Raw genomic sequence first — 15085 nt, 5'->3', positions numbered from 1 at the left:
ATACAAATGCACCCTCAGGAGGAATTTTTACACTTTGCAATAGAAGCACCAAATTGAACAATAAGAGTAGAACCCTTATTTTATGGGCAGGGTAAAGTCCAGGACTCCCATTCTTTTCCTCTCTCTCACCCTGCTGCATCTTTTCACCGTCTCCAGATGCAAATTATCACCCAGCTAATTTGAAAATAATTTACTGACAAGTCATGAAAGGCTTTTAGTGAAGTACTAGGGGATTTCATAGCTTGACTTGGGAGAGCTGTAAGAAACTAATCAGCTGAACAAGACCAAGCACATTCAGACAGTGGGATTTGTGCCCTTGAGACTGCTGTTCCCAGCCCGGGCACAGAACACACCTCAGAGAAACATCCTCCAGGATCACTCATTCCTACGCCTCACCTACCCCGCCAGCCCTTACGTAAGGTCTCTTGCTCCATCACTGCCACAGGCTGTTGTAAACCATTTTTCTCCCATTTAATTCAGGTTTCTAGACAAGTAAAAATGCAGAATATTGCCAAGAATGGTCTGGGGAATGGGGATTTCTGTTGTGGGTGATTAATGGAATATCATTGTTTAGCGCTTACAGGGAAATCAGAGTTTCATGCCAGTAAGGTCAGGGCCTTACTGTGTTATGTGGTCTACCAAGGTGTACAGAATGAGAGCTCATTTTCTATTATGACTGAGCCAAAGCCTCATCAGGTTAGAGAGGAATGTGGCAGAAATAGCAATGCTGTATGTGCTAATCATGATGCTGAGACCCTGGCTCTGAAGACATCTACCAACTAATCACCTTTCCTGGTAAGTCCTATATTATCCTTGGGTTAAAATAATTGCTGCAATGCTCAGTTGAGATAGACTGAAGCTGGAGACCCAGAACAGGAAATCCATGAAGCTGCATTGAGGCATTTCATCTATTCAGCTGTATTTTTAAAATAATTCCTTCATGGCCTGGCTTCCTCATTACCACCTTCCCAGGTCAGGCTACTTTGGCTTGTTGGCCTGGAAGATCTTGCTTCTGGCAATAGTCACAATGGATCTTACTGCAAATATTTTTACAGGTAGACATAATATGAAGTACATTATCAGTGCCAAATCCCAGCACCTCCCATGTGTTTTGTCACTGAGTGAGGCTCGTGAAGGAATGACACCAATTTGGTCAAAGAACAAGGTTTTTAAAAGGAGCAAAGTTCCTGAGAATGTTGCTTAAAAAAAAATGCTTAACACAGGTGGGACATCACTGTCACCTTAGGCTCTGCACAGAGACAATGCACTAGTCCCATGTGTAGATTTCTTGATTTTCTTTGTCAGTGACCTCACCCATCCTTCAGTTCAGAGTATGGAAAAAGCCCCAAGAACCTTTGGCTTTTTTTCATTACAATAACGATTTTTAGAATTATTTTTCAGGAGTCTTTCTTCCCAAAGCAGACATGCAACACACACTGATTCAAAAGATAAATGAAAAGAAATCGAGTACAAGTTATTTGTATCAATATGAGCACAGTGAACATTGGGATATTGATCACTACCTGTAGTGATCTTATAGAAAAAATAATTTGCAGGATGGGAAGAAGTGAGAGTAATCCAATAAAACAATGCAGTAATTATGAAAAACAGAGAGGTCAAAGTCAGAAAGCTTTTGATTTCTTGTTGCACTGGCATTTGTTAAGGTGAGCAAAATCCATTAGGCAGGAGCAGCCTGGGTTTTAACACATCTGAGACTTTAAAAATGTTAATGTTTAATAGGGTGTGCTCAGGCTTTATATATCCCTGATAACAATCCATGGGCAGATAGGCATCTCCAGGTTGTAAATCAGTAGCAGACCCTTGCAAGGCACACAAGCACTTGGTGTTCACTCTCCTGGTTTATTATGTTATCAGAACTCATTGGCTGAATTATGGCCTAATAACAGCTCTTTCTTTGCATTACCCCACTGTTACTGTAGCATTATTAACCTCTGTCCCATTAGGAGCTTGTATGTCCTCCTCCAGATGAGCACACCCAAATCAGATGACTCTGGGGCTGCTTAAAGCACAGGCTCATTTTCCAGGAGGAACTGATTATTTCCTTGAGCTATGCTCACAAAGTCCACTTACCCAAAGATGGTATCGGTTCTGGCTTGGGCTGGTGGAAAGACAAAACCAGGTGAGCAGGGAGCAATGCTTCCTCCTCAGTGTGATAGCTCTGCTGCAAGCCAAGAACTTGGCTGTGGGCTGTGTTTGGGGTTGCACACTTGAAGCCAAGGTATGTGAGGAAGAAGTGGAAGTGAGGACATCCCATTAGTTGTATTTTAAAACAGCAATGACTCCTTCCCACTGGAGCACTCACCCAACATTTCCCACAGCACGTGCATCCATCCTGCAAATCTATGGGCTCGTTACTTTATAAAGGCTTTCACCCCATATTCTCACCAGGTATAATCTGAAGCTTTAAACACTCTGAAAGCCCTTGAGAAAGCATTTTTGCTCTCCATGGCAGTAGCCGGATCCACTCCAACAGAGCCATGGTGGCTATATATAAGCAGAAACAACACATTTCATCCATTGGTACCCAGCTGGGCCCAAGGAAAGTCTTTTCCTCACTCTTACAAAAGTCTCAAGAATCCCAGTAGTCACACCATTTGTTCCAAGAAGAGTCCAACAGAACAGGATACTCTTGGGAATGCCTGGGAGAAAAGAGTGCAGATCAAGATCTCATAGGTGTGCAGCAAATCATGAGATGGATGTGACTGTGTTTTGCCCTTCTTTCTTTGCCTGCCCTGCCAAGTCCTCTTCTACACAGGGTAATTCCCCCTTGTGAAAAACTCCACTCAAACCTTGGAGAACAGACAGACATGCAGGCACCTTTTTCATGTCAATTCAGTTGGAGTTTATTGATTCCCCTTGCTTTCAACTAATGTGCTTATATTATGATTAATAAATAATCACTGTTTTTCCATCAGTGGAGCCTGCACCTGGGAGCCTTGGAGGATTCTAGCAAAAGTATTATTAAAACTAAAGATTTCTAAAGGGCTGAAGAGCAGCCACAACCCAGGAAGCTGACAGAATCTGCAATGGGGGAGCAAAATAGCTCCTCCTGAGAATATGATGGAGCATCAAATCAGCTCCTTTCCCCAGAGCCATCATTTACATCTGTGACCTCCTATTCACAATCTCTTCTGCTTTGCTGTCATTCCCTGAGGATGCAAAGGATCCAGGTGGCTCTTGGGGAGGAGTCACCTGGGCACAAAGGCTCTTGCAGGACCTTGCACAATGTGTGAGTGCCTTGCCTGAGTGCCAAAGCTGCTGCTGTGTCCCCCTGGATGTCACCCCCTGCCAGAGCTGCCCAGGCAGCCTCCAGCATCCATCCAGCTGCAAAGTCTCATCCTGGCTCCTCCCAGGTCACAAAGATCCAGGATCTCTTTCCCAGCCTAGGCAGAAGGATTGCTTCTATGGGATGGTTTCTCCTGGAGGATTGATTATGACCAGGCAGTACAGCTGGGAAAGAGTCATCACCCAACTTGAAACAGACATCCAGGCACAAAGTTCCCTGGATAGTAAACTGCAAAACAGTGACTGAAGTGGTCTCGGGGCATTTGGAGATTGTCAGTAGAGGATGTTTGGGACAAATGGCAATTACAGTGTCAGTAATGAGAGCACCACGTTGCTCAAGGTGATTATTTTCCTGGGGTGGCAGGAGAGCAAAGAGAATCAGAAGTGACACCTGTAAGTAGATCCTGTCTGTAATCCTGAATGAGCACATCTTCATGCCAATTCTGTTCCAGCTCCTCCTTGATCAGCCTGGGCATGACTGTGGGGGTTCATGTCCCATGTCCTGCTTCCCCCATTGCATCACCAGTGCATCCAGCTGAGTCCTGTGTCCTGGCACCATGACAGCAATCCAACACAGGCACCCTTAATGCTGCCTTTGAAATCTCACAGACCACAACATGCCCATGACACAGATTTTCACTGGGAAACAAACACCTCACTCCAGTGTTGTAGATGAAATAGGAGCTCCGGATTAAGATAATCCATGTTTCAGAATAAAACAGGGTGTTTTCTTTGATACAACTTGTGTAAATGGAAGTAAACAAGACCTCAGCATCCTTTTCCCTGTGTAAAGCCACTTCCCCAGAAGGTGTGTTCAGCAATGACAGAAGGGCTATAAAGGACCCCAAGATGCTCACACCCACACTTTGGTTTAACCATGGCCATCCAGAGCTTGCTGCAGTACCTGGGCTCTAGCTCACCGCTGTGCCTGGCAGCAGTGCTGGTTGCTTTCCTTTGCTATTTTACCAGCTTGAAGAAGTCAGTTTGCAGTTTGCCTCCTGGGCCACGACCTCTTCCTCTGATCGGGAACCTGAACGTGGTGGACCTGAAAAAGCCGTTCCAGTCGCTGACAGAGGTAGGGTGGGAGTGAGCAGACAGGAGAAAAATGGGCAATTCCTGAAGAGAGAAATGCAAGCAGAAGAACAGAGATGCTGTTGTGTTTGCATTTTGTGGAGGGCAGAAATGAGATATCTGCATGTGGGCAGGCTGGCAGAGCCACTTCACCTCCAGAGGTAGACAGACACATACGTGTTGTTATGAATATACTTGATATAACACCCACCTTCCTTTGGACAGACACAAATGTAGGCTCTTACCCCTTGCAACCAGCTCCATATTATTCATATTTGTAGCTCCTCAAAGGCTGCAGGTAGCATAGACTGGAGCTGGGCCAGCCTGCTGACAGGTCAGCACTGTCTGCCATCAAGGGATGCCTCACTGCAGAGACCTCTCCCACCAAAGGCAAGTAGGAAGGAAGAAAGGCAGAGAGGAAGAAAGAATTGAAGAAAGGGTATCATCTCCACAGCAGAAGAAAGGAGGTCATTAGCACATTTGTTTCCAAAGCTGGTTATATCCATGCAATGCAAAGCTCAACTCTGCCTTTCCCACCCTTCCCCTGCACACACACACAGGACAGGGTTAGTTAGGACTTGATGCATGACTTTTGCATTGCTAGGGGAACAAATTGCTTTTTCCTCATGCAGCTCCATGCATACTTCTATTTCTAAAAGATGAGAAAAAAAAGAAAAGAAAAAAAGACAAATATTTTAAAGCCAGGTGCAATGTTTGCTTGACCGTGTCTGCTGCGTTCCCATAAGGAGGTGGGGACAAGTCAGTGTGAATTCAGATTTCTCCTGGTTGCTGTAAAGATGGTTGAGGTGCCCCGAGAGACTTGTAACTTGGCCTGTGTGTACTTACCAGATGCTAGGACAGGGAAACCCAGTGAGTCCCCAGTGAGCTCCTTCAGCCTGCCTGAAGAGCCACAGTGTGGACACTGAAATTCCCCACTCAGTCATAGAAGAAAGGGCAAAAGTCCAGAATTCCTAGAGCAGTCATGCTCTTCAGCTCCTGTGATTTAGGGTGCAGAGGACTGTGCAGAGCTCAGCTTTGACAGGTTTCTGGTCCTGAGCACCCATCTGATCACAGGTATGTTTGAAGGTGGAAGAGCAACGATTTCTGGTGGTACCGGGGGATTTGATGACACCAATGCAAAGGCACCAACCTCATTTCCTATAATTTCCCAAGGCTTTCAGGTTTGGCATATCCAACACTTGTGTTGCAGAGAAACAACAAGGTTGATGCCAAGAAGTACTAATGCAAAGAAATGACCAGAGGAAGGCTGGGAGGCAGCTGTGATTCCCTGCCCTGGCTTTGCTTCACGTTCCGAGCTGCTGGGGATGACAGGCCCAACGTTAACGTTATCTCCCAGGCCGTCAAACCACGGTTTGATGAAAACAAATTCAATTTGTCTGGTGTAATAACAGGAGCTGCTCCTGGTCTGAAATTCAATTTGCAGAATGTATCTAATGCATAGCAAATGGCAACCCAGGCACATTGGAAACAGGGAGACATTTGGAGGGGATGGCTTTGCAGTGTGCTTAAACGCAGACAAAAATACTGAGTGAATGATTAGACTGTCAGGGCCAGCCTTCTGTGTAACAGATGATTTATATTTAATTTGCTATAAAAGCCTACAGCTCCTGTGACATTATCTCCAAGAATATGCTTCCTAGTTGGATTCAAGTTTCTGGTGGCCAGTAAAGAATTTTCAATGACTGCAACATTACCCACCTGGCTGTAATCAGAGACAAGTGCAGTCCTGAAAGAAAGACTGATTGTCTGGCTTTGTTTTTGTAGTGTTTGTGGCTTCAGCCTCAAAGATAGGTGCATGCCTGCTTGCCTCAGGTCAACAGCATTAAAATAAACAGGCCTGCCTGCTACAGCATTTTCTATCCAGCCTCCAAATGGTAGCTTTGCTTTGCTGGCCTGTTGCTGCAGAACACCACAGGAATGCAGTGGCATTTTATTGACTTTTCTGATAGGAGCAGTGATAGCAGACACCTCGTTGTGCAAACAGGGTGCAAGCAGAGATGCTGGCAATTGATAACCTTTGCTCATTAGTTGCATTACAGTAGCACCTGGAGACTTCAGGGAGGGCTGGGAGATTCCTTTTGGGCTAGAAACCACCATGGGTGGCTAGTGCTAACGTTTGTGCCCAGAGCTGGTTTTGAATGAACATATTTGGTTACCTTGACAGCTCTCCAAGATATATGGCAACGTCTTCACTGTGCATTTTGGACCCAGGAAAGCAGTGGTGCTGGCTGGATATGAAACCATCAAGGATGCCTTTTTAAATCATGCTGAAGAATTTGGAGAGAGGGCAGAAATACCCATATTTAGGAAAATGACACAAGGAAATGGCAAGTTGTCTTCTCATTAGTTCTTTTTTGTAGCTTGTCTGTGTCCATTATTTTCTTACAGTAGAGAGTATCATCCTTTTATAAGGATGTTCTTGTTCATATAACTGTATATACAGCAGCAGCTGATATATAACATTGTATATGTAACAGCAGCATTGGTACCAGTGTTTAAGAAAGCCTTACAAACATTTCTGAACCACAGGTAACATAAGGGTCTTCCACTTGTATTGTAGGCATAGCATTCAGCCATGGAGAGCAATGGAAAACTATGAGAAGATTTACCTTGTCCACACTGCGTGATTTTGGGATGGGAAAGAGAAGCCTAGAGATCCGAATCCTGGACGAAGTCAATTCCCTTATCAAATATTTTGAATCCTATCATGGTGAGTGCCAAGACTTTCATCCAGAGACAGAAAACTTGCCTAGCACAACAATAAAGATTAATGAAAGTTTAACTCTGAGCAAATGGTATCTCATGGTCAAAGTTCAGCATGTGCTGAAGCAGGTTATTAAACTGAGGCCTTAAAACACTGAAACTGAGTTCCTTGCTTTGCATTCTGGGTGATGAATGAGTTTTCATTTGGGAGCTCAGGACTACATTTCCATAGAAAACCAGACTGAAAAAAAAACCTAATCACATCATCATTTGTTTTCATTGCTTGAAATACAGGGAAACCATTTGATACCAAGATGATACTCAACAACGCTGTATCCAATGTCATCTGCTCTATATTGTTTGGAGAGAGGTTTGAATATGATGATCCGGTATTCATAACTTTGCTGAAGATGATAAATGAAAATACTAAGCTGTTGGGCTCCCCTATGGTGCTGGTAAGAGCTTGATTTTATGTTCCAGCTTTAGTTTTTTGGAGGACAACTGGTTGCCTGTGTTTTTTTTCCGGCCTCCCACATCTTGCTTCTTGAGAACAAGAACGTTATCAGGCAGGCAGCCTGTAGGGAACACATCTGTGTTCTGTATTGCAATGCACAGATTACCAGAGCCCTCTGCTTAGTCTGTGGAAGTTAATAGTGAAAGAAAAAACCCAAACTCTTCACAACAGGAACTGTTTTGAGAGCAGAAGCAGAGTATGTCTCTAATACCAGAGACTGGCTCTGAAATGTCATCTCAAATCTGCCTCCTTGCCTTACACCTCCAGTTACTGGCTTAGTGCTGCCTCCCCTAGAACCAGGTTTGACAGACTTAGTTGTCTTTTATTTTGACCATGGAAACTCAGTCTTAGCAAATTAGCAGCTGATATATTATCAGCCTGTTCCTTCCTGACATGAAGCTTCTGATTTAAACATCAGAGGAGTTGTTTTACTGAGCTGCTCTCTGTGGCTGACTGTAACTCCAGACCAGCTAAGCCCAAAAAAACACCACCTGAGCACAGGTCAAAGTTACACACACTGGGTACAGGCACAGTCCCAAGACAAGGCACTAGCAATAATAGTGGGGATTTAATTGTCTGGCAAGGTCTAGTGGTCTCCTTGAAGATATGCACACTTCTCATGGGATGACTGAGAGTGAGAGCTCTCCTTTCTCCTGACAGCACACATGTCCATACAACCTAATGAGGCAGTCCATCTCCCAGGAGCAGCGTGCTTGGGTTATCTCAGGGCTGTGCTTTAAACTGATTGGCTTAGAAAACACAAAGTTGCCTCAGCAATATTGTCTGTCTGTGGAGGTGGCCAACTTAGGTCCCTTCTGCTGCCATAGGATGTGACTTACCTGCAGGCTTTCCTTGGAGTAAGTACAATGCTCACGTGCCCACTTTTCACCTCTGAGACCCTCTGTTCCACCACCTACACAGCTGGAAGCCCTGCAAGCAGAATAAACTGATGAATCTCCCAAAAATCACAGCAAGGATTCATGCAGAGGTGTAACAGAAAGAATCTTCAGCAGTTCATAGCTGTGAATGTGGGGGAATTACAGTCTGGAATGTCAGGGCATGGGACAAGGGACCAGCAGTGTGACGTGACATTTTTAAGGTTTAAAATGACATTTAACAATAAGACTTCTCTTGCTCCATAGTTGTATAATTTCTACCCATCCCTCGGCTTTCTCTCTGGAGCTTCCAAGACTGTGCTACAAAATATCAGTGAGCTGAATGCTTTTCTCCAGAAGCTCTTCCAGGAACACAAAAAAGAACTTAATGAAAATGACTTAACAGGTTTTGTAGATGCCTTTCTGATGAAGCAACAACAGGTACTTTAAAACTAAATATCAGGGTCTTTCTATTCTGTAAGGGCTGACATTTTTGGGACCGACCATCTCTCAGGGAGTGGGAGTGAGTGGAAATAGAACTGTAGTGAATAGCATATATCAAAGCCATACTCACAGTGAGCTGTGCTGTACTGGCTCCAGAGTTCCACTGAAACTGCTGGTTAAAGGGATCTAGTTGTCATCATGTCCCACGTGGGTGAAATAAGTTACTACTTCAGCATAGATAAGGAGGAGATGATCCCAAAGCTTCCTGCAAGAATAGTGCAGTGATAAGTTTCGTTGCAGTAACTGCATTCCAGCTAATCTAATATCTAGACCTGGGGATTGCACATATGCTTGAGAACAAACAAATTTCATACAGTAGAGTTCCTTAAGCTAAAATACCAATAATTTAGTTTCCCAGAGCAGAAAGTCACAAAAAGCTAAAATACAGGAAAAAAATCGGTATCACTCACTCTAGAACTTGTTTTGAAGGAATCAAAGAAACCCCACACTATGTTCAGCAATGGAAACCTGTTGTTTTCAACTCTGGATCTCTTTGCTGCTGGGACTGAGACTACTTCTACGACTGTGCGCTGGGGTCTTCTTCTGATGATGAAATACCCAGAGATTCAGAGTAAGGCTGAGAAATCCTCTGATTCAATATATTGCTGCATGCTTAAGGCTTTGGTTGTGGCAGGGAGTGGAACACTCATTCAGTGTTGTCTAGAGTAATTATTCAGAGTACTCTGAGGGAGATAACAACCGTTGACTTTACAAAGGAATTTTATTCATCCGGATTGCAATAAACCAGCCCAGCCAAGTGGGAGAGGCCAAGGGCCAGCCTGGAGTTACAGTAAAGCTCTCCCATCATTATTCTCCTGCAGGCAAAGGGCTTACGTCACTAAAAGTCTCCTCAGGAGCTGATTCTGATCTGGTTTCTGTTGTAGGCTACGGGGCAGCAAAGGTGTGTGATCAGAATCAGGCACAGGGTGTACTGGAATGACTCCATTCAAGCTCCCTGGGCTCAGGAACAAACCCAAAAGAACCATGCCAGGCCCTTACTTACCCACTTCTGCTCTTCCCAAATTCCCCTCAGAGCTTCTGCTTTTCTGCATCTTGGCCAAGCTGAAGGCCATTTCGGTTGCAAGATAAAAGGGTTATCAGTTTTTTAATCCTTTCCTCCTTTCAAGGAAAGATTCAGGAAGAAATGAATCACGTCATTGAACCAGGAGAGATGCCGAAGTTGGAGGACCGGAAAAAAATGCCTTACACAGAGGCAGTGATACATGAAATACAAAGGTTTGCCAATATTGTCCCAATGGGTGTATCACGAGCAACTCCTACTGATGTGAATTTCCAAGGCTATGTGATTCCTAAGGTGAGCTTTGAGGCTAGCAGCTTACACTGCACAGATTCCTTACAGCTTTATTTAAAGCAGATGAGAAGAAAAATATAAAAAATCTAAAGCCAGCGTGATGTGTGGTTTGATGTCTGATGTGATCCTTTGTCTTGGATCCAGGATACTGCTATAAACATGCACTCGACAGTGAGCTGTTACAGCTGTTTGAATCCAGAATATGCAGAGTTTAATTAAATCACACTGGTTTGAATCTCTTGTGCCAAATGTGGAACCTCCACTTCAGCATCTTTCCTGAAAGACCTGACTCTCTAAGAAGGGAATGTTTTGTGGCCCAGAAAGAGAGCAGCAGCTGCTGGTCACAGGCAGAGCCACAGTGGGGCAGGGAAGTACCCCTGGTCTGTTTGCCAGGGCTCAGGTTTTTTGCCTCCTCACATTAGAAAAAAGAGAGCAGCCTGCCTTGTCTAGGAAAGTGATCTGCTCTAAACAGCTACTGTGAGTTCCTTTGATCTTTTTCAGGGTACAGAAATTATTCCACTGCTGACCTCTGCTCTGAATGATGAGTTACACTGGAAAACCCCAGCTCAGTTCAACCCTTCCCACTTTCTGGATGCTGATGGGAACTTCATTAGGAGAGAGGCATTCATCCCATTCTCCATAGGTGAGAGGGGTAATGTGGGTTGGGATAATGTCACTGTTCCCACTGAATCCAGGAAAGTATGAAAGTTGGGGGGACAGACCATAGGATAAAGGATTTCTGGTCATTTGTCCTGTCCACCAGTGCTGTAGGTAACCACCTCTCCACCTCTTCTATGGAAGATCTGGAAGACACCATTTTACCCAAAGTCACTGAATGGTCTCATGTACCTACAAGCTTCTGTGTGGTTTGGGACCAAGTCAGTAGCATCACTAATACACAGAGAAAAGGAAGGAAAATTTCCTACCTTAGCAGCCTGCTCTTATGGACTGCACATCCATTTTAGAAGGTCTAGCAGTTATAGTGCTGATTATTTACTTCTCTCCTGGTTGTTTTCAGGACGAAGGGCTTGCCTTGGAGAAGGACTGGCCAAAATGGAGCTGTTCCTCTTCTTTGCAGGCTTGCTCCGCAAATTTGTTTTCCATCCCCCTCCAGGAGTGAATAAGTCAGACCTAGATTTGACAGCTGATGTTGGCTTTACCTTGAACCCCATGCCTCACCTGGTCTGTGCTGTGCCCTATGAATGATCCCACCACATGGAATTAGAGTAGTGAACCTTTCCAGCTTGAAAAGCAAGTCTAGTTGCAGGGGAAAAAGCTGTCTGTACCTGAGCTTTAGGGGAAGGGAGACACCAGGGGCTGCTGGTTTTCTCTCCTTCATGCCATTCTTTCCAGCAGCTCTTGAGGTGTCTGTATAAGCAAACCTTTCAGACACCCCTGAGTGCTGCTCTCACAAACACTGTGATTCATTCCTGGAAGAGCACATCAGAGAGGCAGTTTTCAGAGCTGATGGAAAGAATTAAATGGCTTCAAGCCTCCTCTCTAGATGTAAATCATCAGAGGCTCTCCCCTGAGAGCCTCCATTGGGAAGTTCTCAGCCCAGAGTCCAAGCTGTACAGCAGAGCTGATTTTTGGTGGCCCAGCTGGAGACAACAGACATTTAATGGATCTAGAAAATTCCCCAGGATAATTGTTCAGCTGAGCCTCAGACTGAGCTTCCACTGTGGGGTACAACCTGCCTTATCTTTATTACAGAGTCCCAGACCCAAGGGTGTAATATGGGCTGATGCCAAGAGCCAGGCACGGGACAGTTATCAGAAAACATCTAAGTGGTTTGGGAAGTGGGTTCATTCCAATTCACACGAGGCACTTTATGCTGAAAAGATTATTTATGATGGAGCCAATCTAGCAGCTTTCTGCTTCTGCTAAGGAAGGCATTTCCACCATTCCCTCACTTTTCCTGGCTTCATGCTGCCTCTGGCACTTGCCCCATCCCTTTCTGGGTCATCTAAGATCCCTCAACTGGCAGAAAATGACCAGTCACAGAAAGTGAAGAGTTTCTGAATCAGTGTGGCTGAAGCTGAGCACAAGCCTGAGAAAGTAGAAGGGTGATGCAGGGGTTGGGCTGCAGGACCAAGAGCAGAGAGCAGAGAGAGGCTCAGTCCTCAACTTTCACCTTAGGAGCTGTAGTTGCTCTCTAGATCCACAGGGCTACATTCACTGGGGCAGAACGTTAAGGAAACCATGGGAATGGTTGTGATAAACCTGTAACATAAATCCAAAGTTGCTCTCACCTAAAGCTGCTCTGAGCTGCAAACAGAAGGAAAGAAAGCACAAAGGGAGTAGTGATGAGAGAGTAGGGACCTGCTTGGCCAAGACACTGACCCTTCACTCCAGCTTTAGTTCACACAACCAAAGGCAGCACTGTACCTTGTATACGTACTGGCCTTGTCCTTGTCCATTCACTGCACCATGGCACCAGCTCCAGCTTCTGGGAACATCTCGAGGAGTTTGCTTCACAAGCTTCCTGATAGAAAAACCATTGCTGCTACATTTGCTTACATTTGTTTTGCTGTTGCTCTATTTGCAGACTAATTACTGTGAGCCTGACCTTATCTCCTCCTTAATTAATAAATATTTTGCTCTGTTGCTCTTGCTCTCGTGTGCATGGTGATCCAAATATAGATACCTATATTTTCTTTATTTCAGATGGGGGGTGGGGCTGGTGATGTTGATGGTTGGATGAGGTGATCTTGGAGGTCTTTTCCAACCATGGCAACTCTGTGATCTATCTGGTGCTGCAGTATCCAACTGATTTTGGGCCAAAATGGTAAAGTTGGGCCGCACCACTTTTAATAGACACACGCTAGAGAGGTTTGCACAGGGATCCCTGGGCAACGTGCAGCCAGGACACGTTTAGCAACGCAAAGAGTGAGCAATATTGATAGCCACAAATAGCTCCAAGGAAATAATTGCATTTCTAACTCCAGAAAATCACAGCTGCTGTTTGAGGCAAGACATGGCTCTGGGTGGCTCTCTGATGTGGCCTTTTACTGTGATTCCTGTGGCTCCTGCCCTTGCTTAAAAGAACCTTGCTGCAAAAGCCAGCTGGAGTTATGTGAAGCTACAGTCCTAGCTGTACCACTGGTCAAGAATGGGACTGGCAGAGAAGGCACAGAGATTTGGGGGGATTTAAATTAATTCAAGGAATCAGGGCTGGTGATTTGCTGGCTAACTGGCAGCACAGTGGCTGCATTTAAAGATGGGTTGGATGATGCCCATGCTCCACGTCACCAGCACCACCTGGTTCACACGCTGTGGCAGTGGATTGGTGACCATGCAGGGACAAGGGATGGAGGACAACCTGGCTGTGAGCACCCTGAGGGGCCTGGCTGCCCCAGGAATGCACCTGGAGCAGTGTCAGTGCCTGGCAGGTGTTTTGTGCTCTGTGTGCTCAGGCAGGGGAGCACGTAGCAGCACAGCTCTGGAGCGAAACACGTACCAGACACATTATTGAGACAGGAATTTCTTGTCATTGCAAGAGCTTGACTTACCTTTGTCATTTTAATGCATTGCACTCAAAGCCTGGTTTCAAAAAAAAACAAACAAAAAAAAACCCCCAAAAAAACTCCAAGAACCAAAACCAACAAAAAAACCCAAAACAAAACCAAGAAAACCCAACAAACCAATGCACTCCCTCCCCTTGGCTTTTCCAAGATAATTTAAGTTTCTTTCTGAAAGGTCTTTTCTTGATTTCAGCAGCTCCCAGGCCAAGGATGAAACACCAGGAGAGTGAACTTGTGCACTGCAGGGTGCTGCTGGTCAAACCAAACCCTGCAGGAACAAACCTTTTGGACAGGGTCCCGAGCAAGTGCCATTGCAAGTTCTCCTTGGGGTGCCCACACTCTGCACCCCGTGCCAGCCCTCATCCCCCTTGCCTGTCTTTACAGCTCCTCTGCCTCTTCCCTCACTCCAGCAGGCAGGGTTGACTCATCCTAGGCATGCTCTGAGGGAAACCGTTGCCTCCAGCCTGTTTCTTGGAAACTAATTAAAAACAAAGTCCCAGAAGTGTTGCAACACACTTTGCTGCTTCTGCTTCTGGGCAGCTGTTATGCTGTGACACCTCCACACCATGCAGGCAGCTCCAGTCTGCAACCAAAGCTGCTGGCTTTGGGACTGTGCTAACCACAACTATGCCATCCTTCACATCAGGACCACCTCCTTCCCTATCTTTCTTTTAGCAAGACTGAAGACTCCTTATGTGCTGAGTAATGGCCTTTATATGATCTAACCTTTGGATAAATGTACCTTTAGCCTCGTGCTCTCTGATCATGTAAGACAGCTCCTTCTTCCCTGAACAATCTTATTCCATTCACTGTTTATTCCGAATATCCTCCAGAAAAAAAAATAACAGTATTCAACCAGGTAGAACTCAATTCATTCTATACAGGATTTAAACCTTTATGGGCAGAGAAAGGTCCAGGTGTTTCATATATTTGACTTAAAGTAATCCCATTCTCCAGCCTTGTACCCTTTCTAAAGCCTTCCAGGTCACCTGGTTTCATTAACTTCATTAACTTCTTCCCTTTAACTCATAGAAGCTGCTCTTGCAAAATGAAGAATCCTCCCAGAAGTTTCAAATCTAATTTCACCTTTCCCTTCCACTCATGAATCCACTCATGATCACTTGATCCAAGCTAATTTTCCATGGCTAGCTATTACATGTCCTTTGCTTCAGACACAAAGTCTGAAATCACATCCCTTCTGGGCAGTTCAGAGCCAACTTTATGAAGAAGTTTATGGTCTACAACCCCCTGGGAC

At 45.0% G+C, this 15085-nt stretch overlaps 1 protein-coding gene across 1 annotated transcript; it reads left to right on the top strand.

The window, feature by feature from the left end:
• Positions 1–3725: 3725 nt before the first annotated feature.
• On the top strand, positions 3726–11604 carry LOC103532794 (cytochrome P450 2K4). The gene is made up of 9 exons (XM_008498586.2): positions 3726–4381; positions 6563–6725; positions 6959–7108; positions 7396–7556; positions 8758–8931; positions 9424–9565; positions 10122–10309; positions 10808–10949; positions 11325–11604. The coding sequence occupies exons 1-9, from the start codon at positions 4184–4186 to the stop codon at positions 11510–11512; spliced, it is 1506 nt and encodes a 501-aa protein (XP_008496808.2). The 5' UTR covers positions 3726–4183; the 3' UTR covers positions 11513–11604.
• Positions 11605–15085: the final 3481 nt, after the last annotated feature.

Source organism: Calypte anna, chromosome 14 (genome assembly GCF_003957555.1).
Source record: "Calypte anna isolate BGI_N300 chromosome 14, bCalAnn1_v1.p, whole genome shotgun sequence".
Lineage (NCBI taxonomy): Eukaryota > Metazoa > Chordata > Aves > Apodiformes > Trochilidae > Calypte > Calypte anna.
The sequence above is the reverse complement of the archived record's forward strand: the minus strand, read 5'-3'. Positions and strand labels throughout refer to the sequence as shown.

Coding starts and splice junctions, on each gene's coding strand:
- LOC103532794 (XM_008498586.2), top strand. CDS start 4,184: ATGGCCATCCAGAGCTTGCTGCAGTACCTGGGCTCTAGCTCACCGCTG. Junction 6,726..6,958: donor GAAAATGACACAAGGAAATG/GCAAGTTGTCTT, acceptor CTTGTATTGTAG/GCATAGCATTCAGCCATGGA. Junction 7,557..8,757: donor TGGGCTCCCCTATGGTGCTG/GTAAGAGCTTGA, acceptor CTTGCTCCATAG/TTGTATAATTTCTACCCATC.